Raw genomic sequence first — 27428 nt, forward strand, 5'->3', positions numbered from 1 at the left:
AAAACAAACACTTATACTTTTTTAAAACTCGTGTACAAATTAGGCAAAAATAGGTACTTCTAGAATATGACCAAAATAGAAGATTTCCACAGTTATAACTGCAGCGTCATATTTTTCGGTATTTCATTGACTTACCTACCTATGTGTTTTTTTTAATGAAATATTAGAGCCTTCAAAAATTCTGGTTTTGAGGCGATGACTAGTCATTTAATTTATTTTTACCTAATTATCAACGTAATTTTTAGACTATTTTCTAAAAATCAAATCTAACTAAGCAAACGAATTTTTATGTGAGCTATTTATGAATTTCCACGCTTTAGTAAAAAAAAATGGACGAAATCGATGACAGAGCAACTGAAAGAACATACCTATTCTAAAAATTCAAAACCTACTCTGTCTGAATTTTTCTAATATGTCAATCAGTCGAAAATTGAGAAATGTACATTAGAAAGGTCACAAAGAAGCATTCGCGTTCATTTCCGCCTTCCAAATTTTTCAAAATGTCAATTCTTTAATTGCTAAAAAAATATTACCAACCAAAAACTTGTAAAAAAAGTACAAAAAAGTAGGTAGGACTATTGTACTTTGTATGATCCACAGATTATTTATCATGGTATTTTTGGAGGGGAAAGGAAATTTGCAATTGGCTCATATTCGACTTTTTTTTTCTAATTTTGTTATTTTTTAAAGAAATGAATCGAAACACAATTCACTCGGAGTAAAAAAATCGTGTAGATTTTTTGGATCTCCCTTCCTTATTAATTTGAGCTCTACTTTCCAAAACCATTAGGTAATTAAAAAGAAAAAACATCTACCTATATAATCTAAATTTTAAAGATTTCGTATCCTTATACCACCAAGTCTTTTTAGGTGCTTTTGAACGTCAGAAATATAGCGTTTATCCCAATTCCTATCAAAATTATTGGAAAATTAATTGAGACATTATTCCATTACCGGAAACTAAAACGTTAATTTTCCATTGCATTAAGTTTTCTTATTACGTAGACGCCTCATAGATACTTGATTTGAATTTAATTTAAAAAAATAAAAAAGTAAGAAAACCTTTGCTAATGAAAGGTATACTCAAAATATCAATCAAATCCTAAAATTCTTTACCTTTTCAAGGTATGGTGATCATAATGGAAAGGATATAACATAACAATTCACTTGGAATAGGTATCAATTAATTTTATAAAGTGAAAAATAATGCTCAACTCTATAGATTAATTCTTCAATTAAATCAAGATTTCATGTTTTGAAAAACTTGAAAAAAATGACCAAAAAATTACGAGAGATCAAATTCAAAAGTTTTGATATTACGTGCAACATAGGTAATAAACAAAATATGAAAAAAAATACACGCTCAAAGGTCTATGAACTACGATGCGTATAAAAAAACAAGAAAATTACCTGTGATTTAATCGACGAGACTGGCAACAAATCAAAAACCACGATTAATTAATCATCGATAGTTTACACCGTTTCTATGCACATGGTGAGTTTTTTTGCCGCGCGTACAATCATCTTACACCGCGTAAAATATAAAAATCAACCCCGTTTATCAATTATATTATTTATTTAATAAAAAATTACGTTTGAACGATAGGGTGATACATTATCAGCTCGTGAAACAATTCGAGCTGAAATACTCGATCACGAGGAAAATCCAAGAAATTGCACCTTTCAAAACACATATACTCGTATATTTTCCTATATCCATGTACATTCATTTGTATGTGTTAATATAAGACGGGGGTGAGTTTTTGTGTGCGTATCTCCAAAGAAGTCGCAGAAGCAAGCTATAAGGACGTACGTCGTCCCGCCTTCTCGGAAGTTTTCGACTACCATCGCCAAGTCACTTTAAATCCCTCCTTTAGAGTGAAAATTTTTTAATTTTAATATGTAATTTATTTTTTGGCGCGAATGATTGTTTTAGAATCATAAATATTTCATATCGGTTTCTTCAACTTTTTTCTTAGGTACCTACTTTTAGTTCTTTTCGTTTATTTTCTTAAAGCACGCATCAAGTTTTGATGTAAAATTGAGCTTTGTTAACACGTGAAATAAAACTTCCAGTAAATGCGAAGTGCAGTGTGAGTGAAGTTGAGAACCTCAGCCCTTTTAAATAATAAATTGAATTTTTAGTAGTGTTTATCGAAACTGAAAGTATGAAAGTGCCTGTTGTTTTGATTTGAGGATGTACCTAATCTTTGTTTCAAATCAAATTAAAACATAGGTATGTATAAGTAGGCATTATTGAGTGGGTAGGTACATGCTACCTTACTTATATTCTAGATGCATACGTTTTCGGTTTCGATTAAGTATATTTGATCTATTTTAGTGATCCGAAAGTGGCCTTACCCCAACATTTTTTTTGAGGAAAATTCGATCATACAAAAAAATTTTCAAAGCAGTTTATCGTTATCTTCAACTTTCCAACTCCTTTCCCCTCCAGAAAAACACAACAATTTAAAATCGGCAGAGCTTAATTTAATTGATTAAGTTTCATCTAATAAACATAAAAAAAAATTAAAATGTGAAAAATTTAACTAATTTTGTGAGCTTTTTTTTCAAAAATTAAGTTTTATGATTTTGGTTTGATTGTGCACACATGGCACTTTCCCTTTTTTTTTACACATAATTTTCATTTATTGTAGATTTACCTACCTATACAATATAAGACCATCAATCTTTTCCTATGTTATTTCTAATCATCGCTCTGTAGAAAATTAACAAAATTAATGAAGCAGAAAAGTATAATCTGTTCCCTTTTGGCCGCAACCGAATTCGATATCTTAGTCAGATCAATATAAATATTTTAACATTATGTGCCAGTATACCCAATCCACTCAATATATCTAGCTAGGTATCAAATACCTACCTGTCTATTTGAAATTTTCACGAGCCTAATCATTTTTACTAATAATAAGCTGCCCAGCTTATCATGCGGTAATCCTAAAGATGATATTTATAAAATTCTAGCTTTTGTAAAAAATTAAAATTTGTACGTAATACTTACATACATTTTTAAGCACCGTGTGAGTTTACTTGTTAAAGAAAACAGTAACAACGACCACTGTCCATTATCGAGAAAATTCAAAAACGAGGCCAGACAAACAATAACAAAGAGCATTTTCCATGCAATCCTGTTGTTTGACATAAACAAAGGCATAAGTGTCGAAGATAAGCATGACATCTGAAACTTCTTCCTTTAAGCTTGCCTTTAATCATTAGTTAAACGTATTACTCACTTACGCGCACGTGCATTATAATGATGAAATGAATAAATGCTTTGTTAATGAAATACCTACATAGTCAGTTTACACTCGTATCTTTGAAGTTCATAATTCAATACAAAATTGAGAAGTAAATGAAATGTTACAAGCTAGAGGCTAAAGTAAGCATTTCGACGCGATACGAGGATACGAATAAGATTTGAGAAATGAAAATATCAAACGAGTATAACAATAAATGGATATTTTTAATCCTCGTTGAAAACATTATATAAACAATATTACATCTTAAATTTAAACAGTTCAAAATATTTATACTTATATGATCGGAAAATAATTCATCAGTATCCCAATTAACCACAGCTTCAATGTTTATCTGTTGGTCATGTCACGTGAACGATACACTATTCCTCTACTTTTCATTTCACGAATAACGCTATTTGGTAAACGACCAGCTACAGAAATGGCGTAAATTCCTTTCGTAAATCGATCTAAAATACAAAGTAACTGTGTTAAGTAAATTCTATCGAATTCTCAAATAAAAATAAACACCGAGAGTGTGAATTACCCGTTCTCTGCCATTTAGCAACCCAACTGTCTTTTGGACTCATTAATGCAATCATGCTACAAAATTGAAATTTAATTTAGTCATCAACTCGAGTATACGTAGTTCTATTTCATATCGTAGCATGTAGCATACTCACCCTTCAAATTTAGAGCTGGTACAGTCGTAGATATTCTCCCGATTGTTTTTCATACGCAGAAATTCGTCACAATTATCGCAGCCATCAAATTCAAATTGTTCGAAAGACTGTGAAAGAAATGAGTAAATAAGATGAAAATGAATACATCGAACGTGAAGAATACTCATAAATATAGTGCTTCAATCAATTCTTACCTTAATCAGCGAACATACCAAACATGCACGAGCAGTACGTAGCTCTTTCGGGATTATTTCCACGGACATTTTGAACCAAGTACAAATTAATCACCGAAAACACGCAATCGATTTATTATTGACTACAAGATTGGTCAATGTCAATACGTTACTTAATACGATTAATAATGCAAATGAATGCTCTTGTAACTCTTATTTCTCGAAAAACCAAAATCGAAATTATTCAAAATTTTCAGATCAGAATGATTAGAATCTTCATTCATTTCATCATATATTTTCCAAAAAAATAAACAAGTGAAGTACATAGAAACCGTGCTAAAGCCAGGTGTTTCTGTGTTGAGTGTGTTGAGGAATGGTTTATTTTCTCGCCTAAAGAGAGCAGTAAAAACTTTCATTAGCAAAAAATAAAAAAATGTACCTAGTGTCATTTAAGTAGAATAACGTGTCTATTGCAGGCGGATAAAAAAGAAATATCAAGTACTTTTTATTGTTTTTTTCATGTAAAAAAATTGATGCAATTCAAACCAAAGTCTTATTTTACTTAAGTACACAAAGAATAATTAGATAATATTTTCATTTTGTAGTAATTGTAGTTGTAGGTGAAGTAAAATGAACAACGCAAACGCATACCTACATAATATTACATACGTACAATGTACATAATAATTATGTACATTTACCTATTTGAAAATAATAACCTAGGTACTAATATTGTCCAATTCCCTTAACAATGATTTCATTTTGTCAGTGTGAGACCATTGTGAGACTGAGAATAATTCGTCATTAATTTAATTTTGATTGAAGTTTCAAAAGGTTTCAAAATTATTTTTAGAAAATTATATTAATTCAAGCGATGCACCGTGCACCATTAACCGTTACTTATAGTTATACGAGATGTAGAATACCTTTGTATGTAGTGGAATTGAACAATACCTATTTGGATTTTCGATAAATTCTAATCTATCTCTATTCTATTGGAATTTAAATCAGATAACTAAATAAAAATATTAGATTCCAGCGTTGATTCTAAAAAGAACTATTGAGAATCAATCATTGATGAAATAACGAACAAATCTGAACTATCCAACCTAATGTACACAAGTGTAGGTAGGTAGGTAAAACAGATGATTGTATGATCTCCACCAGCTATCCCTCAAGTAATCGACGTATAAGCTGAAATGGTTGATAAATCTGTGGAAATCCGACTGAAAATTCACGAAAAAACGCAAATAAGAACAAGAATAGACAGACCTATATTTCAAGTATTTTCTTTGAAAGTGCATACGTCTAAGTATATCGCCCATGATAAAAAAATTTTCAATTGTTTAATACAAGCACACCATAAACCAAAATAACTCGTGAAATGTACAAATGCACAAAGAAACGTTCCATTACAAAAGTTCCTTGAATTGCCACTAATAAATAGCTTTGAATAATAGATTCGAGCTCATTAAAAATTCAGTGATTGATGACATTGACAGCTGCTGTCAAACAAAAACAGTTATGGAGGCCACTAGGTAAGTTCGATTTTTCCCGTTGGAGGGAGTATCGAGGGTATTTTAATCCCTCGTGGAGGATTTTAACATGTTACTAATGTTAATGCATATTTTGACGAGTGTAATGTAATCGGACCCAAGTGTTGCTATGATTCTTTTTTCAATGTGTCGCGTAAAATTTGATTTTTTCATTAAAATAGTGCGTAGGAGAAATACACTTACAGTGAGTGAGATTTTTTCGAATTATTTCATTTATTTACCTACTTTTTTATTGCATGATGATTTTCTTTGAATGTGCTTTTCTCTAGCGTTTGACAGAATTTGAATTATTTTCGGGGTAAATGTGATTTAGAAACCATACTTTAAACAATTGTCATGTTTGGTATCTTTTAATGTAAAACATAGGGGGAAAAAATATTACAAAGTGTTTTTCTTTTTTTTAAAAAAAAAACCGCGTAAAAAATTGATACTTACATAATCTCTGCGCTGATCTGTTTATAATAATGACGTACGTAGTTATGTGAGTATATAATGTACATTTTACTGCAACTCTCATATTGTGTAGAATTTTTAAAAATAATTCATTTATTGTTTTAAAAAAACCTAATCATTCGCTACAGGTTTAAATCAATACCTATTCTATTGATTTTCACTTCAATCAGCAATTAAAGTAATAGAAATTGAGCATTGTTGTCCACGTGCCATTAATATGATGAAACATCTAAATATATCTGCGATGTAGTTCAGGTATAATGCTAAATAATCTGCAAATAATCGCAATCATTTTTCAAATTCAATTTTGCAATCAAAATCGTTACGCAATATAGTCAGTGGTTTTAGCTTGATGGTTTATTTGTTAATTAATCAAATTTTTTTCAGTGATTGAAATTCACGAAAACTTAGGTAACATGATTTTGAACATATTATGGCGAATAAATATTCCAATAAACAAGCCAAAACCATCGCACCAATTTCTTCTGCGGGTGGAAGTAACGAGTGAGTAATTTATATGTAGTGCCTATTACTGTGCTTATTCCATTAAGATTGTTGTCTTTCTAAGTAAGGTACCTTACCTACCTACCGAGGCTACCCTTTTGTTGGCATAGCTGATCACGGGTCAATGTCGGTAAAATTATTTCAAAGTTTCAAATCGAAGTCGGACAGCGAACACGTGATGCTTTTTACAGTTTTTCGTGACTGTTGAATTTTTGATTTGAGAATAGGCGCCTATGCTTCGGTGCATAATTTAAAACGTACCCACTGATTTTCGGACGACCCAAGTTTAACACTACCTATATTCATTCGTTTATTTAGAAGATTTATAGGTTAAATTGGGAAATACGCAAGTACTTTTCCTAAAAGAATCAGGTTTAAGTACCTACGCGAATTGTTAACCACGTGTCGCCTTCGATTACAAGTTCTACCGCTGTAAATGTTTATGACGTTAATAAAATTGCATAAGTGTTTCGCCTTAAAACGCAATGCCAACGAGGAGTGTCATGATGAAGTGAAGAGGGGATGGGAAGAAGTTTACGACTAACTACATCAAATTTTAATTTTCCAACTGGCTGCAGTAAAATTAAGTCTGCGTTTTTCTATGATTCTAGCTCAATCTTTTCACGGTCTTTAGAAAAATTAGATCATTTCGGTTCTTCCAATAGTTTACCTAAATCTACAGAAGAAACAGAAGAAGGTGGAATTAACGTTGTTGTTAGGTAGTGACTTTTCCCCTCAATTTTTCTCTATTGAAGATATTTGTAAATTTATACCTACAATGTTTACAGAGTAAGACCGTTGAATGGTAAAGAAATAAAAACCAACGATCCCAATGTGATATCATTTCCTGGAAATGGTCAAATACTAGTGAGTACCTACCTACCTATAACTAAAAAATTACACTCAGTAGGTATTTCCAAAAAAAATCTCTATTTCCTGGACAATTTCTTTTAGGTAGAAGGACTAAACATTTACACAGGTGGAAACGGACCTAAATCAAAATTATTTTCATTTAATGTCGTTTTCGAACCTGGTGCAACGCAAAACGACGTTTTCAATTTTTGTGGAATCAAAAAACTCATAAATATGGCTCTAGAGGGATACAACACTACTTGTTTTTGTTACGGTCAAACTGGAAGTGGTAAAACACATACATTGACAGGACCTCCAGGATTGGTATTAAAACTTGACTGCCTAATTTAAAAATTTTGAAGCACGAATTTATTATTTTTTAAATTTTCTTTTGCAGTTTTTTAAGAAAAAAGTTGACCCATATTCTGCTCAACACGGTTTGATATTTCGTGCCTTTTTACACTTATTCCAATTGTTACAAGAGAAAGCAGAAGTACATTTTGTATTGAAAGCATCTTTTTTAGAAATTTATAACGAAAAGGTGGGTATTTACTACATACCTATATTTACCTTACCTCTACCTACAATAAATAAGTTGACTTCTTGAAACGTATTCTTCAAATCGGTACTGAAACTAATTTTTTTTATTTTTCTTAATTTCATTAGGTGATAGATTTATTGAATCCTAGCACCACCAGAAAACCACTTTCAGTGAGATGGTCTAAAAAATCCAGAGGTTTTTTTGTTGAAAATTTGTTTACGGTGGATTGCGAAGAATTAGACGATCTCCAAGCAGTTCTAGAAGAAGGTAGAAACCATTGTTATTCTATAAAATATGCTATCTAAACACATTTTTCAAAATTGTTTGTCATGAATTGTTTAGGTATGCGAAATCGCTCGATTGGTCAGCACAATATGAATAGCTATTCAGGCAGAAGTCACACCATATTGACAGTTCATATCACTTCAGAACAACAGGCAAGTTTTAAATAAAATATCACGAATGCAGCTATTTCATGAATCATGAAAGACTCGCTTTAAATCTCTTACATATGTAGAAAGATAAGCAGAAAATGAAGCAATAATTTTATTTGATGTTTTTAGATGGCAGATTCTGAAGTCTTCATCACTAAGCACGGTAAAATAAATTTTGTTGATTTAGCAGGAAGCGAAATGACTAAAAAAACAAACAGCACTGGTAAAACCTTAGAAGAAGCGAACAACATCAATAAAAGTTTAATGGTACTAGGTAAGAATTCAATAATTTTGCTTGTGATGAAATAAAAAAATCGATGATGAGTTTTTAACCTCAAATACGGGGTTTTCAAGGATATTGCATAGCTTCACTCAGTGATCCTCGCAAACGAAATGGCCATATTCCATATCGAGACAGTAAATTGACAAAATTATTAGCTGATAGTCTGGCGGGAAGTGGAGTAACATTAATGGTGAGTCATGCTAACCTAATCATTCATAAAAAAAAATGTCATGAAGTCGTGAATTTTATCAAATTTAAAATTCATTCATCAGATAGCATGTGTTTCTCCAACTTTATCGAATTTATCAGAAACAATGAATACGCTTAGATACGCAGCTCGTGCTAAAAAAATCAGAACGAAACCCATCGTAGTAATGGTAAAATTCAACTTTTATCCTATAAAACGATTTTCATATGTAAATGAATAGCCTGATGTAATATCTTAACAATATTTCCAGGATCCCAGGGAAACTTTAATTCTGGCATTGAAACGTGAAGTTGAAGCTTTAGAAAATGAGAATGAACGGTTGCGAATGGCGTTAGATTTGAATAAGTCATACGTCGAAGGATTGAAGAAGAAATCAGGTACCTACGACTACATAGTTATGTATATACAATCGCATAAATACACAAACAGCAATTATCTACTAGAGATGAACCAAAGTTGAATCATGAGTATAGTAGGTATAAAAATACGATTAATGAAACCGCAAATAATTTATTATTGTTTTAGGATCTCTAGCAGAACGTCTAAAAACGCCACCTCAAATTAACCTAGAAAAATTAGCACAAATGAAAAGTTCTGAATTAGTTGATTTGATAAAACATTATGCAGTTGAAAATGAAGCTCTGAGAAAAGAAAACGCAGATCTATTCCATTCCAGAGACTTATTAATGCGTGATCATCAGCTCGTTTGCAGGGAAAATGAAAGACTTTTGAAGAAAGTGGAATCAGATAACATGTAAGAGAATAATATTTGTTATGTAGGTAGGTACCTATCTACTTATCTGAATCGTTCATCATATTGATTGGTTCTTAATTTTACATACATTACTTCATAAGTATCTTATAAACTAGGTACTGATTTGTTTGCTGTGTTGTCTGTATAATAAAGCTGTACTTTGGATTTACCTACTTGTGATTTGTCATGTTTTTTGTTCATGGCTGTCTTCCAATGTCTTTCTCACATGTTCTTATCACGTGTTTCAAAAACCACGTTTGCATCACCAAAATAATATCTATGAAATCTTGATTGAACGAAACCTACCTACTTTGAATTATAATCGAGGATTTTTCTACTTTCTACGAAATATGTTTTTAGATAAATTTTTTTTCATAGAAAAAAAACTGAGCACGAATTAAATCAAAAATCTTATGTACAGGTAAGAGATTTGTCGTGTGAAAATGATTAATACATATATGTATGTAGATGTACCTTTACCTACCACCTGCCTGTCAGGTAATCGTTTGTTTCACGTAGACACGTAGACGAATAATCAATTGGCAAAATAATAAATCTAAGGTCGTACCTACAGTAATTATACCAAGTACTTTTGTAACATTTTTTGTAACTTTTTGACAGGTCTCCAATATTACTGACACGAACGAGTCATTCAGCAGAAGCAGGGCTGAATTTGGATGATTTGGATATGCAAAAAAACAATTCTAATACAAAAAGCTCGTCGGGAAGCTCACGTTATTCTAGTGATACGGTAAGCTCATGATAGTCATGATAATATATGTAGTAGTACTAATTTTAAAAAAAACATAATCATAAATCCAGTATTTGCTAGGAATTTCATTTTTTAAAATTTTTTTTTTTTAGACATACACGACAAAGGAAATTCCAGACGCAATACAAAAAGAAATGAATAAAAAACAAATAGGCAAAGCGTAAGTTCTTCATCTTCATATACCTATATCACCAAAATACAATGGTAGAAATTAGGCATATACTGAATTTTAGTTTGGATTTCAGAATTTCAAATTTAATGGACTCTATTAAAACACGTAAAAGTGCATCGGGCAAAAAACTGTATGATGAATCAGAGCCAAGCAAAAGATATATGACGAGGTAACTGCCCTACAATACCACTTTTTTAGCAATTTCAAAGATCCAACATGGACAAAATAATTCCACCATAGAAAACATACCTCACAGAATTCATTTCGACCAAAACAATCAAACACGAGCCCAACATAAACGTAATATCCATAGCTTAATAAAAATTTGTATAAATTACAGTTCAAAAACGGATTCTAAGAATTTAATTACACTTTACAACGTATTTGGAAGTCCACTGTTCAATATTTCTCGAAGAGCTAGCATAGAAAATGATTTACTCGATACGGAGATTAATAGACACTCTTTAGCAGATCATTCTAAAAAATCACAGTCTTTCGATTCACCACGAAATTTGCCTTTGTCGTTAAGACACAGAAAAAAGCAAAATGATTCGTTTCCATCCTTAGTAGTGAAAAAATTCCCAAATCCTTTTGGAAGTTCAATTTCGCCAATAATGTAGTTTATTAATCTGTGATTCTTACTTCAATTTCAAAATGTACATAAATGTAGCATAGGTACCTATTTGTATAAATTATTAACGGGTAATCAAACGTTTGCATTCACTCATTTTCATTATTTGTCGTACCAACCAATTGTTATACTTATCAATTCGTTTGTTATTATGATCATCATTAAAGCTCGATTTCTTTGTCAAGTGCACTTGTATATTATTTCACGATGATACGTAGTCAACACAGAAGTATTAAGTAGGTGCTCACTAAATCGAGTAATATGAAACATTTTTTTTTTTTTGCAAAGTCAAACCCGTGGTTTAAAAGCAAATTAAATAAGAACGAGCCGCAGTTGAAAATGTGATCAACGAACCAGCTACAAGACTAAACCAGAAGAGGTTCCATAGTTCAATTTTCAAGCAAACAAGATAAATTTATGCTTTCCTGTAAACATGAAGAAATTTAATTTAGGTAGCAAAACGTAAAATTTTGATGCATTGATTATACATAATATCGGTAGTATAATAATTAATAACTTGACCAATGCAATGTAACATCACGTGAAAAATTTCAATAAGATGGGTTTTTCAGAGAATCTATAAAAATGAAAAATTATGGGATGGCCATGTTGAAAGAAAAATACGTTGCAACGATAATTAGATAATAAAAGCCATATAGAAGCTTTTCACCATAGATATTTTTTTTTTAAACAGTACATATCAACATAAAGAAAGTTACAAATTACATTACCGAAGCAACATTCCTGTAAAATTTTTACCCAATATTTTTTTTCTGACCTAATTTTTAATTCAGCATTAAAAACCTACTTGATTTATGAACTGGTGGTCAATTATAGCTGAGTGAATGACGACATGAAAATGGAATGCAAATTTTATTTTAAAATAGGTAGTAGACAAAATTAAACTAGAAAAGAAGGTAACTATCAATCGAAATTTTCAATTAATAAATAAAATACCTATCTTTCTCTTTTTCCAAAAACCGAAAGTTTTACAATGCAGAACTCATCTGTTCAGACCTGGATCATATCCAATATTTTACTCCTGGAAATATTCTACAAATTTCGAATCGAATTAAATAACTGCTAGAGTAGGTACTCGTGGATGATATAAACGTTTAGTTACCCAAAAACCAGTTTGGAATGTTCAGTTCGCCGATTGATTTTTGTTTTCGATGGCATGTTCATTTTGATACTTCATAAAAGCCAGAAATATCGTCCAGCCAACACTACAAACTCCAATGAATGGGACACGATTTTTCTCCGGTATGAGAGTATAGTTTATTGTCTGTACAAAAGGCCATACAAAAACAGCGACCTGAAAAATGATTATCATTTTCGTATAATTAAGACACAATAAATTTTGTACTTCGATTAAGAATTTAACTAAAAATTCGTAAATATAATTGTGAGAGGATTAATATCCAAATTACCTTCCAAGTGGGGACAAATTTATTCGAAATTTCTTTCAATCCATCTTCAACGGTTCCATTATCTAATAAAGTCATTATGAAAAAGAATGAGCACATCGCAAAAGGACCGTATGAAACTTGCTCTACAAAACCCTGTACATTTGGATAAAAATAATCAATTAAACCTCTTCATAATACTCCATTATTGTAATTTTAATTTTCAAAAACCAACTTACTTTTATTAAAGCATATTTTAATGTATTTTGGGGCCATATTAGGCAAGAGAATCTCATCCATCCGTACAAGGAAGGTGCCACAAATAAACTACCGTAAAGACTGAATTTTAGAGCTCGACTCCAACTATACTTTGCTTCTTTATCGAAACTTTGTTGTATTAAACTACTACATGGCCAAGTCACCGAATAAATTACCATACCTCTTAAAAGAGGTTTGGATTTTAAATTTCTAAATAATTTAATTGCATATGTCATCTTAATATAATATGTATTATACTTTACGTATCAAACGAAGGAATATGAGACCGATGGTGAATTTCTTCATGCATGGATTCACATCATAGGCAGATAGAAACGTAAGTTTCACAACTTAAGTCGTATTGATTACATTATTACTGAAGGTCAATTTTTTGCAAAAAATACAAATAATTTGTTAGCGTAAATTGTTACAATTTATACGAATAATGAAGTAAAAATTATTCCATAACGCTACCACAACACAACGAGTTATCAGTCCATTCAGCAAAATTTACTGATAAGGAAAAAGGAGTGTAGTAACAGTAACGTAATATGATCCGCACATAACCCCGCACTATTCAAATCTACCAATAGAGAACTCGCTTTTACCAAATACCAAATTTACGATTGAGAAAAGGGGGAGGGGTGGCAAAAAGGAAGCAGTTCATGTAGCCTGTTTCTTGTGCCTCGATATTTCCATTCATTTGAAGCAAATTTGCATAAATTGTCGTGTGAAATCAGAAATGTGAATTACATATGTGCATTAAATGATTTAATAATTACCATTGAAGGAGAAAAAAACATGAGTCTCCTACAGTAGTGAATTTTCGAATTGAAATGTATATGAATCTCAACGGAGTACAGAATCCTCAAATTGAAGAAAGTTGCATTAAAAAAATCACAAATTGTAGTAGTGCGTTCAGGGACTCAACGAAATTATATTTATTCCACTTTGTTTCAAACAAAAATAATTACTTTACTAATATTTTACGTTGCATAGTAATAATAAAGCGTAACAAAACAAATCATTTATCCACATAAAAATTCGCAGTAGAAAATAACGTAACTTCTTAATAATACATCGATAAAACTGTAGAACCATTAAAAAATTATTGGTAATCAAACTTATTAGTACATATCACATTTTTAATACATTATGCGCTTTTTTTTTCTCATTTTTTCAGCTTTTTCTCGTCTTACATCTGCAAGATCTTCCAAAATACCTGGAAAATGACAAAACATTTGAAATACAGATAATTCATTGACTTTTGTGAGCAAAGCGAACAATAGTTTTACCATGTTTAGTACTAATGTATTCTTCTTTTTGCAACTGAGAAAAGTTGGATTCCATACATTCATCGTCATCGTCTTCATAACCTCTGCCAGCATATCTGAAAAAAAATCTATTAGTACGGAATTTCATATTATATAACCGTATTCGATTACGTATCACGTACTTTCTTCTATCGTATCCAAAAATTTCTGTTATGAATGAAGAAACATCAGTTTGTTCAGAGTCGTCGATGAAATCATCCATTTCTGAATCGTATTCCTCATCTGATTCGATAACTTTTCCTGTAACAGAATAAATGAGACCAATATAGGTAATGGAAATGATAAAGCAAAACTTTTACAAATAAAGTACAGGTACTCACGTCTCATGGGTGGTTTAGGTTTATTCCTCATGGTATCTGAAGGCGGGAATCGTCTAGTTACATCAGGAGGCGGAAATTGTCTCACAACATCAGGCGGAGGAAACTGCCGGCTTGGAATATTAGAAGAGATCGGTTTTTTAGACGTCAATGGCTTTGAAGGAATATTTTTTGAAGAATGACTCTCCATAGGTTTTGATATCTTAGACACTGGCGATTCACTTCTCGAAATTTTTGATGAAGTATTTGATAATTTTTCTCTGAATGGCTCTTTGGATTGATTTGTTCCATTCAGTTTAGCTTCTTTTCGTCGAGCTTCCAGTAACGCCATTTTTTTAGTTTCCAATTCAGAATTTCGTTTATGAGCTAATAACATTTTTTGCCTTTCAGATAATACACCAAGAGCTGGTTTCTCAGTATTCGCAGGTGATTTTTCTTCTTTCGACGTCTCAAGTTTAGGCTCTTCGATTCTGACTTTTTTTGGACTTGGGCTAGTTTTCATTGGTTTTTGAGATGAACTAGTTGATGGCTGGCTTCTTTTAAGATCCGAAGTTCTATCATTTTTCAGTTTATCGACAGGAGCTGATGAAGGAGTAACGTTTTGATTTTTTACAGTCATTTCAGATTTCGATTTCATTGTTTTCGCTTTGGATAATTCATTTGTTTTATGAGAGTTTTCACTAATGCCCATCTCTTTACGTAATCTGCGTTCTTTTTCTCGCAGGTATTCTTGCTTTTCTTTCTCAGTCATAGGCCTCTCAGGCTTTTCTTCGACTTTTTTTTCAATCATAATTGGTTCATGCTGCTTTTTCTCTGCCAATTTCAATAAAGATTGAAAATCTATCGGAGGAGGTTGTTGGACATTTCTTTTAGGTATTTTAAATTTGCTCGGATTTTTCGTATCTTCTTTTTTCTCTTCTTTTTCAACATCTTTCTTTTCATCGTCAGATTTATCTTCCTCTTCAGCTTCACCGTTTTTAGATTTCCTTTTTCTTTTCTTTGGAAGAAATTTTTCTTCTTCTTCGCGTAGCAAGGCAGCTTTCACTCGGTCCTAGAACGCATGTAAAGAAAAATATGTAATTCAACATCAGATAACGGCCTACACCGAATCGCAGAATGTGCAATTACCTTGGTAGATAGTACATCTTTTGAGCATTTACTAGAAGATTTTGAGAATTTAGACTCCTCTGGTGGCATATTGTTGTACTTATTTATCAATTTATTGTACAAATCCTCGGCATCTTTTGAAACATATCCATAATCATCTTCGTCTGGCTGTGCAGGACCTATAGAAAATTACATGTGTCAACATACACATCTCAAAAACTTATTCTTACATCTACTAAAATTTACAAAATACCATTTGCTGTTACAGCTGTGTTGACATTGTCCACTGCATCTTCTATAACTGACTTATTGGCCGATTTCGTTTTAGTTAACATCGATTTGACCCTTTTGAATGATTTTTTGTCCTTGTTCCTCAGCGCCAACAGTTCCTGTAAATTAAAAATGGAATAATCATTTTTGATATTTAATGAAACATTCGCCATATTCAGTGAAACATTACTTTACCTGTTTTTTTCTTTCAGCCTCTAAACGTTTCTGTTTTTCTTCCTCCTCTTTTTTAGCGAGAAATTTCTGAATGTTTGCCGATAATTCCTTTTGCCTCCGCTCTTTTTTAGGGGGAGCGAAGGTGGTTCTATAATATCCTGCACTCTGGAAATGAATAAAAATGTTTTAAGACTGAATCAGTAACGTGACAAAAATTGATCGCAGTATTCGTTTATCGATACATATATGATTAATGAAAATAGCAAACATACACACAGAATCAAACTGTACCTGTTTGTTATCTTGATCATTTTTCTGGGCCTTGTACAACAAGGATCCGAAATCCATTTCTCTTCAACTAAAAGAGTATAACAACAGGAATCTTTCAAAACTGAAATTTCTATACAACGTGGAGTTTATTCGAGATTTATTTGTACAACAGATAGATGAAGTTCAAGCGTAACTTATACATAGTTGTTCAAACAAGTTGAAGAAAGTTCAAAAAAGAAAAATCATACATAATTGAAAATACCAAAGGAAATTCGAACTGATCAAAAAGTTGATATCAAAAGTAGAAGAATAGACGAATAAAATGATTATGACAAAATGATTTTACATTAGTTAATAGTTATTTTACTCAGTAATTGGAACTTTCCTTTTCTTTCTTCATTGACGTGTTATCTCCCATACTTGCAAAATGTTTTGAAATTGGCGAGTGCACAAAAAAATGTCAAGGTGATTGCAACGCGAGGTCCGATTTGAGAAACCAATGTTGCCATAAACAAAAAAATATTGTAGTGCTTTTGAATATTGAAAACTTTTATTTTCATTTTTTTTTACATTTACCTCGGTTAAAACATCAACTCAACTATTTAAAACGATATAATTTTCTTAAAATAATATCAAATAGTTAATTTAGAATAATTTTATTTATCCATCGTTGAAAAAATAATCAAATTAAAAATTTCATTTTAAAAAATGGACAAAGCATAAGGTAATTTTAACTTGTCAATTTATCAGTTGGCAACAACAGGCGTATCTCAATCGTGTCTCAAAATAATTTTGCAGTCGTTTTGTAGAAAAAATAATTATGAATAATAATTTCTTATTATTTAAATGAATTATTATTCGATATGGTGAATTTGTGAATTTCAACTATTATGTGAATATCATTGATTGATCGCGTGTAAAGTTATTCTGATTTGATTGTTGTAGTGCTAATTTCATCGACTCGAATTTGTAACTCAAAGGTTATCCGTCAAAATGGGAAGGAAAAAGAAGAGACAGTCAAAACCATGGTGTTGGTATCCTTTTATACATTTCATTAAAAGCAAATACATAAACGTACGTCAAAACTTATTAATTAAACGTACGGAAAGTAGTAGTATCACTCAAGTGCGAAAACTATGAAGTATGTATTCTTGGAGTCATCATGTTTATCTTGGAACTTCAGTTGTGTTGCCAACCAGGAAACCTATTTTTATTTCGTTGACGTTTTATGCGTTTAGAAAGATTCATAAACAAAAGTATATTATTTATATTCAAGATAAATGTTCAAAGAAAGAAAAAGTCACATATGATAAATCTCATGTGTGATTATAGGTATTTTTTGAAAATGTGTAGCTATGGCTGTATTATTGATTTTTCAGCTGATTTGCATATTGGAAATTCCATATTTGTTTCCGAATCTTTGCAATTTATTCTACGATAATCTTCCTTATCGAGTAATTTAGGTATTGTAATAGAGAATTCGAAGACGAAAAAATTCTAATTCAGCATCAAAAAGCCAAACACTTCAAATGCCATATTTGTCACAAGAAATTATATACGGGTCCTGGGTTATCAATTCATTGTATGCAGGTAAAAAATCAGTTCATCTTCTATTGCGTATCATGATCTACGGAAACAGATGCGTGGATATTTAATAATGTATTTTTGTAGGTACATAAAGAACCAATTGATAAAGTTCCTAATGCGCTCTCTAATCGATCTAATATTGAAATTGAAATATACGGAATGGAAGGTATACCTGAAGAAGATCTCAAAGAACATGAAAGGCAAAAGCAAGGTAAAAGTAAGAATGACATTTTTTAAAATTCCGATTACGTATAATTAAGTATTTTGAGAAACTTTTACTTGAAACACGTGAAATTTAGGTGGAAAAAATTCGGATAGTGAAGATGAAGCTCCAACTAAGAAACATAAACCTGAAAATCAAAATAATTCCTCGAATGCCATGTCAGGCTTACCTCCAGGAATGATGACTAACGTAATGCCGCCTCAATTTCCACAAATGATGGGGCATATGGGACACGTTGCACCTCCGTTTATGGGCGCTGGGTACTTGAAAACAAATTTTTGAAATAGTTTAGTAGATTTATTCTTCATCGAAGCGGTAATAATTTCAATTTATTGTTCTGCAGTTTACCATCTATGATGCCTACACCTGCTGGAATGAACTCTGGCCAATTGAACGCTCCTGGAACTCCTACGTCAGTTGGAGTTGCTTCTCAATCGCACCCTAATAAGCCTTTGTTTCCAAGCGCCGCAGCCATTGTAAGTAATAAATATTACATTTAAAAAGCATAGTTTTTCAAACTTCGCAGCGGTATTATTTTTTCTTTTACAAATCCCATCCTTCCGAAGTTTCGGTATTAAATTTCAACAGATGAATTACACTCGAGGCAGAAATGCTATATTTTTTATGCTAATTGCTTTAGTTGAATATACAATTTTCTGAATAATTGTTTATGTCCCGTGTAGGGGATGAGAAATATGAGAGCGTTTGAAGGTAAATAATTCACATGCTGATAAAAATTATATCTCCAAAATTTATTTGTAGTTTATCATTACTAAAGTAAGTTGGTGATTTTATCACATTATTATAGAGTTTAAAAAACGCAGTTTTTATCCCTATTTTTCGCCTGTTTGAAAAATTTGATCAATTTTTATCTACTTGTAGTTTTTTAAATGAACGTTTAACGTAGTAATAACGCTAGCTTTTCACTACTTCACTATGTTTTTTTTTTGTTTGCAATCTTGTCATTGCAATGCTATTTGTTTGTGATTGAATGTATCCTACCCGATGCGCTGAAAAATGCTTAAAAAATGTTTGTACCGTGTGTAGACGTCAAGCTCTGCAACTTCCTCCACCCTAGTGGGCAGTGATTTTAAACCAATTAACAGTACAGCGCCTTCGACTTCAAAACCTACATTTCCCGCTTATGGGTAAGTCGTTGATTATTTTTCCGCTTCATTACAATACCTATCGATATTTTAATATATTCGATACCTTGTCATCTTGAAAGTAGTAGGCGTGTTTGAAATGACTATTTTGCTGTAGTGTTTGTGACGTGTTAGAATATGTTCTTTATTCAGTATGTATCGCCTAAATATGTTTTGGTATTTTTCCCTCATTTTTCTAACGAACAATAACTAATAATCAGAGGAAATGATACTTCCAGTTCGACGAACGCTGATCAAAAAGTCGTTTTAATTAATACCGTTGGGGCATCGAGTAAAATTGTACATCCACCAGAAGATGTTTCATTGGTAAGTATGGGTAACCTAGTTTTAATTTATTTTGAAAATTGGAGAATCGATTAGATTAGTTATCTTTTAATTATATTATAATGTGCACGTATTACTTATTTGATCATTTTCATTAATTCAATTGTAGGAAGAACATAGAGCTAGATTACCAAAATATAAAGTGGAAGAATCAACTCCTGTGGTTTCAATGCCAGAAGCTACCGAAGCAAACACAACAGTTACTATTTCAACGTCAATGCCCGGAGCACCTACGTCTGTTAGTTTAACATACGCTCAACAAGTCGAAGTGAATAATTTTCAACATTTCAATGTCGATTTAAACTTCAACTATGTAAGCGTTTTAATCACGCGTATTTGTATATTTTTAGCTCGGTAAACAGCAACAACAGCAGCATCAGCAAATTCAACAACAGGCCGCAGCCGCTGCTGTAGCTAATGCAGCGGCCGCAGCTGCAGCAGCGATGATGCCCCGGTTTCCGCAAATTGGTACTTTACCAATGTCTGTCACTATGCCGCCTACTAGTGGCATTACTTTGATGACTCCTATGCCTGGTGCACATTTATTAAGGCCTACTATGACGTTAGGTCCTCATACCGCGATCATGTCGCCGGCCGCTAATGTAGGAATGTTAAGACCATCACCCGTAGGATTTCCAGGTAATGAACTAGTCGACGTGTCGATTTTGATCGCTTTTATGGTCATCAACTGAGTGAGACGAAAAAGCAGCGAATCCTAAAGGAGGTCGAAATGAGGTTTGAAATTATTCCTGCACTATTTTGAAAAGAAAACCAATTTGGATTAATTCGAAGACTCTCAGCTGCAATATTTACTTCAATTTTCAAGAAAATTTCGATTATATCGCATTCTTGAGACATTGAAGTTTTCAAAAAGCTCGATCTGTGATCAACTTTGAAGAAGTAGCCGAGTTGTCTCTCAATTTGAAAACGAGTAGTGCAATTTTTCAATAATCAGTGTTTTCTGCATCTCATTTTTCTTTTTCGTCTCAATACATATTATCTCATTTTCATTTTGCTTAGTTTGAAGTTTTTCATCATTTAACAAAATCTTTTCTTCGCGTAGGATTTCTCGGAGCGGCACCGATGATGAGCCCGTACGGAACGGCTCAAATGACTTTTCCTGGTGGTCCAGTTCTGACACCGATGATGCCGAGATTCAGATGATCAGGTTTGTTAGAGGGGATATGGTTATTATACCCCTCTCATAACTTATAACGAAAATTGACACATTCACTCTTATATTAAGCCATTTTCGTTTTTGATACAAACCACTTTTTAAAATGGAATTATTACGATATCGAGCGTACGGTGTTATATCTGCGTAGACGCGCGTCATCTAATCATTATATCCACGTTGGGTAGTTGTGATAGAAAGTCGTCAACATCGTCGATCGTAATTTACCAACTCAGCATTTTTATGTTAAATTTTCTCCGACTTGGAGAAGAGCGTGCTTCGATTAGGGTTGCAACCTCTTTTCTCTGTTTTCTTTCATCGTTAAAAACGATAATATGGTGTAAGGTTATGTTTAAATATGTCTTATTATATCGCATACTTATAATATTATTTTTCTTTTAAATTAATTTCTTTTGTTTTTGGTCTTTCTTTTGTAAAATGAAAGAGAAAAAAATTTGAACGGATAATTTTTGAAATTTTGCAAGTTGACTTTTTCCAAGTAGTGTGAATCGTGTAAATTTAGATAGTATAGTTCTATTGTTAGGTTTCTCTTTGCGACTCTTTGTATATACCTTCGAATTGCGAATTTCTTAAACGACGTGTGTTTATTTTTTCCTCCTCCTTCTCACCCCTTGCCCCTACCACAAAAAAATGAAAAAAGTGATTAATTTATTTTATACCTTTAAACGCCTCCAGTTAAGTGTATATGTTTTTTTCAGCATAATATCCATCCGAATATGAACATTGAATATAGTTTTCCTTAAATCGATATTCTCGTAAGTTTTCGTGTATTTAGCTTAGTTCGTCAGTATTGCTAAATTTCATTTTTTCCTTTTTGGTTTTTTGGTTTTCCTTTTTTTTCTGTTTTTTTTTTTTTTTTTTTTTTTTTCATTCGACATAAAACTTAGTATTCTACTATTTTTTGACGTTTGTATTCGATTTTGTTTTATTTTTCTTTCTTAGAACGTGTGTGTAACGATCGAAAAATAAGCCTTCTAAGTTTTTTTGACATTTTCTTTAATTTGCCTGCTTTCAACGCTGAACGTACTTTTCTTCGTTTAATTCCACCGGCGCGGCGATAATTCCCATTATGAATTTTGTTGCAATCGAAGGCAAAAAATTTACTTGAAAGGATTAACTGACATTTCTGACACTTTTTTTCATTCGTGATTTTCGTTTTGTGAGTTGGTTTCTTTTATTTATTATCATCGAATCGATCACATTTGTAAAGCTTTATAGACTGCACTGTGAAATGCTCATCAGTATTTCTTCGTTTATTATGTTTTTCCTTTATTTATGTCTTGAAATGTTCGAATGGGTTTCGTTTTTTTTTCTTCACCGCAAAACAAATTCAATTAAACATTGCGTTTTTTTTTCAAGTATGGCTGGATTTTTTCCTATCTTGTAGTTTAGTGACACGAGTTTTCACCGTTCGAGAAGCATGTACGATTGGTTATTATTTTGAAGACAACCAAGTCGTTTCTTTTTGCATCACCAAAGTACAAAAATTGACAAATATTCAACACTAAAAACACCATTTTAATCAATACTTACATTGTGTTGTTTTAAACAACACCCAGTTAAATTGAGTCTGTATTCTGGTGAATACTGTTCGCTGCCTTATATTCTGTACACTACGATTTGTGTTGATGCGAATAATTGATGTGGTTGGGAAAGGAACTCAAAATTGTTTTTATTACTTCAGGAAGTAGCAGATTGGCTTATTTATTGAGTCATTGTGTATAATACTTTGTTTTTCCTTCTTCTTTTTGGAATTTTGGATATTTTCGAAGCAGTTTTTCTATTATGTATTATCCCTGAAAAGAAAATATTTTATTGAATTTTTGAACGAAATAATGTAATCATGTTGAATGCAGTTTCGAGACTTTTTTTTTTACTTTACGATATTTGTATAGCTCCAAATAGTCGAGTTGTTTTGTTATTAGTGTTCTTTTTTAATAGATAGGTATCACATTAACGTGTTTTTGAAAACGTTGCGATTTAACGCTTTAATTATTTCTTTGCATTTTGTAATACCACTTTGCCATCTTATTTATTTATTTATTCATTCATTTTCCCTCTCGAAGAGAATATATGAAATCATTTGAAAATCATGCAGGTAAGGGTACCTATTCGAGATGATGAATTTGGCAGTCTGAAAATGATATAGCAATTTGACGACGGCCGGCATCGGCAGTTGTGTTGTGTTCATTGTGATATTTTGATTTAGTAGGAGTACGTTATCGATATCGTTTTCTTTTTCGAATTTTCTGTGATATTGTAGACCGTACGTTATAGATTTGTTTACTCAAATCAACTGATACCGAGTAGGCATTGCAAAATGCCAAGAATTTCTTTCGTGTGTATCGATATGTATAGGTTGACTGCAATCGCTCTGCTTGTGTAGATGGTCTATGTGAAAATTCGTACTCTTATCAATTTTAGAACTGCTCGAACCCGGTATCGTTCGAATTTTTCAGAAGATTTTTGACTGATTAGTCCGAATGTGGATTGGGAAATTTGTTGTTGGTTAAAGAAAAGTGATCCAATAAATAATCAAATTTTCTTCATGTTCTTCCTTTAATAATTTATTTTGGATTTTTTCTGCCCCAACAAATGACGTGTGTTTAAAAATTTCATCTGTGTCGTAGAAACAGAATAGCATTTTTTCTCCTTCTGATTTTAAACAGTTTATGTTTGCAAAGCACTTAAAATACGACAGATCTCCTCGTATTCTACCTCACAAAATAAATTCGACTTTTTTTCCACTATAGCTAAAAAAATTCTTCCCTCGCTAGATATGTCGCAAGGTTTTTTTGCCTGCGTAATTTGGTTTGTTTGTCGTGTTGTGCGAGTCGAATGCTTCTCGTAATTTTGCTCGTACAACGCACGAGTTTTAGAAATGCGAATTGTTTTCACGTATATTAATGAATTGTATTTGTTGAACGTTTATTGTAAAAATAAAATTAATTAATTCTTATTTATTTTGTATGTTTTTATTTCGATGCGATAGGTAATCGCCGATGAAATTACATGGGCGATTACCTGAGTATCGACGATAAGCGTTGTTTTTAACCTTTAGGTATTAATATATTTTTAAGTATACCGTAACGAGATTAAGACGAATGAGAAAAAAAATCCCATCTTAATTTAAAAAATGAACCAAACAAATGTTGAAAAATAATAAAAATACGGATATTAATTGTGTTATGTTTTACAGGCGGTATTGTGACGAAAAATGTGTGAGGTAGGAGTTGAAACTAAAAATTCTGTGACATTAAAATTCGGTCTCTGAATTTGCGGCCATTTGATCATTTAAAGTAAGGGGACATGACCGTCCAAAGGTATTGTACCGTTTTTTTTCCTTCTTCTCTTCTATACAAAAACTACCATTTTGTAGTCACAGTACGGCTGTTGGACAGGTGTCCCTTGTCCGAGCGCGTTATCGGGCAGGCGAAATATCACAGCTAAACTGTTGGACTTTGTACCCATAATACAAAGTCCCTTGTTGGGTTTTCGACGGCGGAACTCAACAGGTGATGCAGGTTTATTGGCGTGATATCACAGTGCATTTCGAAGCACTGTTGGACTCCGACGAGTCCCCTGTGTTCTGTAATATCGGACACAGGCGATTTTTATTTTTATATACTCGTGTTCGTGTTAGAGACGGCAACTTTACCACTTTAATTAATCTACGTAGATTCGGGTGACGGGTGAATAATTTATTTAATATTTTATTCTCATAGATTTGCTAATTGTGCTGTTTGCGAATGATTTGATCGCCTTTATCTGATTACGTATAACATTGTGTTAGTTGTGCAAAATTTCAAGTTTTTTGAATGTCAGGGTTTGAAAACTTATTCCATGCCAGAATACGTGATCATTGATCAGCAAGTAATACAATGTTCGTAAATTCTGAAAATTGAGAAGTTTTCCCCGAAAGAATTCATCTGGAAAAAATTCAGAGGAAATAGGATAAGAATTGACTGTCTAAATAACTGGTTATTTTCGAATAAGTTGCAAATCTTCGTCCTTTATTAATCCTCTTTTATTTTTTGGCGGCGGGGCGAGGGCAAATTATAGGATGGGCGGGGGGGGGGTGCCCAAGAAAAACATCCTCCCTAGTACTAAAAGAAGCAGTGAAGAATCGCTACATTTTTTTGGTTTCGAAAAAGTATTAATAAAATTAAAAATTCTATTACTTTTACTCAACAAATCGATTTTTCTTCAAACTTCAAGCGAAAAACTGGAAAAGTGGTTAAAACATTAGGTATTATTAGAAAAAAAAGTATGAAAATTGAAGTTGAAACACTAATACATAAAAATATTAAAATTTTATTTCTCATGGCAAATTAATATTTAGGAAAAAAAAAACAGAACAGGAAACGAAAAACATGAGAAAAGTGTAGTACAAATGCAGAATAAGTACTGAAATTTGAACTGAAATGAATTGAAAAATTATTTTGTTGCCTGATTTGAAGTCATTTTATTTGGGGAAAAATTCAAATTTGTCTTCCTTTTTTGTTCCCAAACCCAAATGAAATGGAGGACGTGTCATGTTGAAAAAATGAAGGAAACTGAAGATTATCTTCATTTGCAACAATCTCAAACTGCCTTTTAGGTAAATGAAAATTCTTAAGACACTCTTTTGTCACGATTTTAAACGGAAAAAACTGCTGAAAAATGTTACAATTCCATTGCTGTTGGATGGTTGCCGTCTCTATTAGTCACGATTATAAAATTAGTTTAGTTTTTAAGGAATGTGATTGTGGATGAATTCGATTACCTTCGTAATGGTGTCTTTTACCATTTATTATGAATGAGATTTTGTATGCATTGTGACGTGTTCGTGTATGACGATTCGCCCAGGATGTATTTCCTAATTACTTTGTTTGGAATCTTAGAAGCGTATTCGCGCACATCTAACCCCTACGCTTGGCATGCCATTCAAATTGTATAAATTCGGGTGTAGCAGAATGAAAAAAACAAAACAGAACAAGCTATATACATTTAATTTGCTTGTGGTAAGGGTAAGAAGTAGGGTGTTTTTTTGACGATGTGTACGCTTGTGCGTTGATATGTTGATGTACTTATTATTTTTTGAAGTGCCGCTCGAAAATGTTGGAACAAATTTCACACGTTGCATGTTATTATGTGGAAGAGGTGGTATATATGCGCTTACAACTAATAACGGGTTATGGCACAATCTTCACATTTGTGTGGCACTTTGTATAATGCCTTTTTTATGCCGTAGACAAAAAAATATTACCGTCAAGCTGACTTGAATGTACTCGTACCGTGTACAATACATTATATGGTATTCGTGAATATGAATATGGCTGTTGTTGGTGATAGAGATGATGCAAGTTGTTGTGATTGTGATCGTATGTATTTTTCATCCTCGCATTTATACTACTAAGTTACTACGTGTACGTACATTATCTCATGTGCAAAATATGTGTAACTTACGTACGTCGTAAATTTCAAATTTTCCGCCAAGTTGATTTTTCTGCGAGTATTACCTATAGTTCAGTATTAAAAATACTTCCACGAATGCGCTTCTACGTATTTTATAATTTAGATAGGTGTGCTATGTTCGTGTATGTGTGTGCATACATGTGCAGATTTAATCACCGAACACGTGAATGAGAAATGAATCTGCGTTTTGGATCGTGTTATTTTGACTTATTTTGATGCAATATAGTGATAAATTTTGAGCGAAGAAAATCTGTCTAGTTGAACAGTTTATTGCGACTAAATTATTTTCATTTTTTTCCAACTCATCTACCTCGTATTAGGTGTTTATTTATGGAAATTTTAATTAATTTATTCCATATCGTTAAATTGGTACAATGTATGTGTATGCACAATGTACATATGTACTACATAATGGTACCGTATGCATCGGCGTACGTATACCTTCAAATTATTTTACCTACCTATTCACATTTTCGACCTCTAAAATAATTTTAAAAAAGGAAACACAAAACATGTCGAATTTTCATCCAATTTTCATTCAACATAGTTCCTTAGAAACTTGACTTTTTGTTTGTTTTGATGGAAAATACCTATTATTTTTGTGTATTTTTTTTGACGGTAAGTTGTTCGAAGAATATGTCATATTTCAAAGTACTTTACACGAGTTGAAATGATTTTAGCCGAAGAATCTGTTCAGATGACGGTGTGCTTAATTGGAAAAGTTGAATATTGAATTGTTGATTTCACGTGATCGTGATGATTGTTAACGATCATGAAGCTCGATTCGTGATTAAACGAGTGATAATCGATAAATGTTACGAATTGTAATTTAAATCATTGTGAATTGTTACTTACGTATAATAAAACCAATTGTTTAACTAAATCTACTATTCTCGTTTTTTGTTTATTGGTGAGAAGGGAGGAGGGGGATAAAGAAGAATATCGAAGCTTTGAAATTGCATTTTCGTATTTTCTCAATATTTATCCCTCCGAAAAGAATTGTTCATAAAAGAAAATTAACTATGCGAAGGGGAGGGGGAGGGGGTGGTTTAGCCGGGTTTGAGAATGAC

General features: G+C 32.2%; 6 protein-coding genes across 25 annotated transcripts in view; 2 read left to right on the top strand and 4 right to left on the bottom strand.

The window, feature by feature from the left end:
• Positions 1–3306, bottom strand: part of LOC135832724 (sodium-dependent serotonin transporter-like) — a 24937-nt gene extending 21631 nt beyond the window's left edge. For both annotated transcript variants that reach the window (XM_065346163.1, XM_065346162.1), the window contains exon 1: positions 1411–3306. The gene's annotated coding sequence lies outside the window, so the exon portion shown is untranslated. The remainder of the gene's footprint in view (positions 1–1410) is intronic.
• A 154-nt stretch (positions 3307–3460) lies between these two features.
• Positions 3461–4409, bottom strand: spt4 (Transcription elongation factor subunit spt4). Its single transcript, XM_065346178.1, has 4 exons — positions 4132–4409; positions 3938–4044; positions 3802–3857; positions 3461–3724 (listed from the first exon to the last, which is right to left on the bottom strand). The coding sequence occupies exons 1-4, from the start codon at positions 4198–4200 to the stop codon at positions 3606–3608; spliced, it is 351 nt and encodes a 116-aa protein (XP_065202250.1). The 5' UTR covers positions 4201–4409; the 3' UTR covers positions 3461–3605.
• A 1128-nt stretch (positions 4410–5537) lies between these two features.
• Positions 5538–13106, top strand: LOC135832723 (kinesin-like protein KIF12). 4 transcript variants are annotated; one of them, XM_065346159.1, is made up of 18 exons: positions 5538–5850; positions 6248–6374; positions 6507–6623; positions 7235–7342; positions 7412–7490; positions 7578–7799; positions 7873–8016; positions 8142–8283; positions 8359–8453; positions 8580–8724; positions 8805–8923; positions 9006–9110; positions 9192–9318; positions 9467–9695; positions 10317–10446; positions 10560–10627; positions 10713–10808; positions 10980–11454. In XM_065346159.1, the coding sequence occupies exons 3-18, from the start codon at positions 6553–6555 to the stop codon at positions 11257–11259; spliced, it is 2160 nt and encodes a 719-aa protein (XP_065202231.1). In that variant the 5' UTR covers positions 5538–5850; positions 6248–6374; positions 6507–6552; the 3' UTR covers positions 11260–11454. The 4 variants fall into 4 exon arrangements, with proteins under 4 accessions (XP_065202231.1, XP_065202232.1, XP_065202233.1 ...); XM_065346161.1 differs by lacking the exons at positions 5538–5850; positions 10980–11454 and adding exons at positions 5857–6147; positions 11559–13106; XM_065346158.1 differs by lacking the exon at positions 5538–5850 and adding an exon at positions 5857–6147.
• LOC135832735 (PXMP2/4 family protein 4-like) lies at positions 12131–13170 on the bottom strand. Its single transcript, XM_065346177.1, has 4 exons — positions 12916–13170; positions 12701–12832; positions 12394–12585; positions 12131–12323 (listed from the first exon to the last, which is right to left on the bottom strand). The coding sequence occupies exons 1-3, from the start codon at positions 13168–13170 to the stop codon at positions 12415–12417; spliced, it is 558 nt and encodes a 185-aa protein (XP_065202249.1). The 3' UTR covers positions 12131–12323; positions 12394–12414.
• Positions 13171–13838: 668 nt separating this feature from the next.
• Positions 13839–16842, bottom strand: LOC135832727 (protein SPT2 homolog). Its single transcript, XM_065346165.1, has 8 exons — positions 16428–16842; positions 16158–16301; positions 15946–16081; positions 15714–15871; positions 14589–15636; positions 14391–14508; positions 14230–14324; positions 13839–14156 (listed from the first exon to the last, which is right to left on the bottom strand). Exons 1-8 carry the CDS (start codon positions 16482–16484, stop codon positions 14080–14082), a joined length of 1833 nt encoding a protein of 610 aa, XP_065202237.1. The 5' UTR covers positions 16485–16842; the 3' UTR covers positions 13839–14079.
• A 333-nt stretch (positions 16843–17175) lies between these two features.
• Positions 17176–27245, top strand: BuGZ (Bub3 interacting GLEBS and Zinc finger domain protein). 16 transcript variants are annotated; one of them, XR_010556364.1, is made up of 13 exons: positions 17176–17440; positions 17870–17996; positions 18078–18210; positions 18293–18476; positions 18560–18692; positions 19264–19364; positions 19583–19688; positions 19816–19974; positions 20057–20345; positions 20770–21656; positions 24101–24224; positions 26135–26264; positions 27039–27245. XR_010556364.1 is itself a non-coding variant. In XM_065346170.1 (11 exons), the coding sequence occupies exons 1-10, from the start codon at positions 17400–17402 to the stop codon at positions 20868–20870; spliced, it is 1374 nt and encodes a 457-aa protein (XP_065202242.1). In that variant the 5' UTR covers positions 17176–17399; the 3' UTR covers positions 20871–20874; positions 24101–27245. The 16 variants fall into 16 exon arrangements, 2 of the variants coding, with proteins under 2 accessions (XP_065202242.1, XP_065202243.1); XR_010556357.1 differs by having other exon boundaries at positions 24101–26264; XR_010556358.1 differs by having other exon boundaries at positions 26135–27245.
• Positions 27246–27428: the final 183 nt, after the last annotated feature.

Source organism: Planococcus citri, chromosome 1 (genome assembly GCF_950023065.1).
Source record: "Planococcus citri chromosome 1, ihPlaCitr1.1, whole genome shotgun sequence".
NCBI classification, from domain to species: Eukaryota; Metazoa; Arthropoda; class Insecta; order Hemiptera; family Pseudococcidae; genus Planococcus; species Planococcus citri.

Bases quoted from the DNA above. Each gene is read 5' to 3' on its own strand.
- LOC135832727 (XM_065346165.1), bottom strand. From the start codon at position 16,484: ATGGATTTCGGATCCTTGTTGTACAAGGCCCAGAAAAATGATCAAGAT. The intron at 16,302-16,427 runs GTACAGTTTGAT...ATTCATTTCCAG, and splicing joins ATGATCAAGATAACAAACAG to AGTGCAGGATATTATAGAAC. The intron at 14,157-14,229 runs GTAAAACTATTG...GTCATTTTCCAG, and splicing joins ATACATTAGTACTAAACATG to GTATTTTGGAAGATCTTGCA.
- LOC135832735 (XM_065346177.1), bottom strand. From the start codon at position 13,170: ATGACATATGCAATTAAATTATTTAGAAATTTAAAATCCAAACCTCTT. The intron at 12,833-12,915 runs GTAAGTTGGTTT...CCAAATGTACAG, and splicing joins TAAAATATGCTTTAATAAAA to GGTTTTGTAGAGCAAGTTTC. The intron at 12,586-12,700 runs GTAATTTGGATA...ATCATTTTTCAG, and splicing joins AATTTGTCCCCACTTGGAAG to GTCGCTGTTTTTGTATGGCC.
- spt4 (XM_065346178.1), bottom strand. From the start codon at position 4,200: ATGTCCGTGGAAATAATCCCGAAAGAGCTACGTACTGCTCGTGCATGT. The intron at 4,045-4,131 runs GTAAGAATTGAT...TTTCTTTCACAG, and splicing joins TGGTATGTTCGCTGATTAAG to TCTTTCGAACAATTTGAATT. The intron at 3,858-3,937 runs GTGAGTATGCTA...TCAATTTTGTAG, and splicing joins ACCAGCTCTAAATTTGAAGG to CATGATTGCATTAATGAGTC.
- LOC135832723 (XM_065346159.1), top strand. From the start codon at position 6,553: ATGGCGAATAAATATTCCAATAAACAAGCCAAAACCATCGCACCAATT. The intron at 8,725-8,804 runs GTAAGAATTCAA...GGGGTTTTCAAG, and splicing joins TAAAAGTTTAATGGTACTAG to GATATTGCATAGCTTCACTC. The intron at 8,924-9,005 runs GTGAGTCATGCT...TTCATTCATCAG, and splicing joins GAAGTGGAGTAACATTAATG to ATAGCATGTGTTTCTCCAAC.
- BuGZ (XM_065346170.1), top strand. From the start codon at position 17,400: ATGGGAAGGAAAAAGAAGAGACAGTCAAAACCATGGTGTTG. The intron at 19,689-19,815 runs GTAAGTATGGGT...ATTCAATTGTAG, and splicing joins CACCAGAAGATGTTTCATTG to GAAGAACATAGAGCTAGATT. The intron at 20,346-20,769 runs GTAATGAACTAG...TTCTTCGCGTAG, and splicing joins ATCACCCGTAGGATTTCCAG to GATTTCTCGGAGCGGCACCG.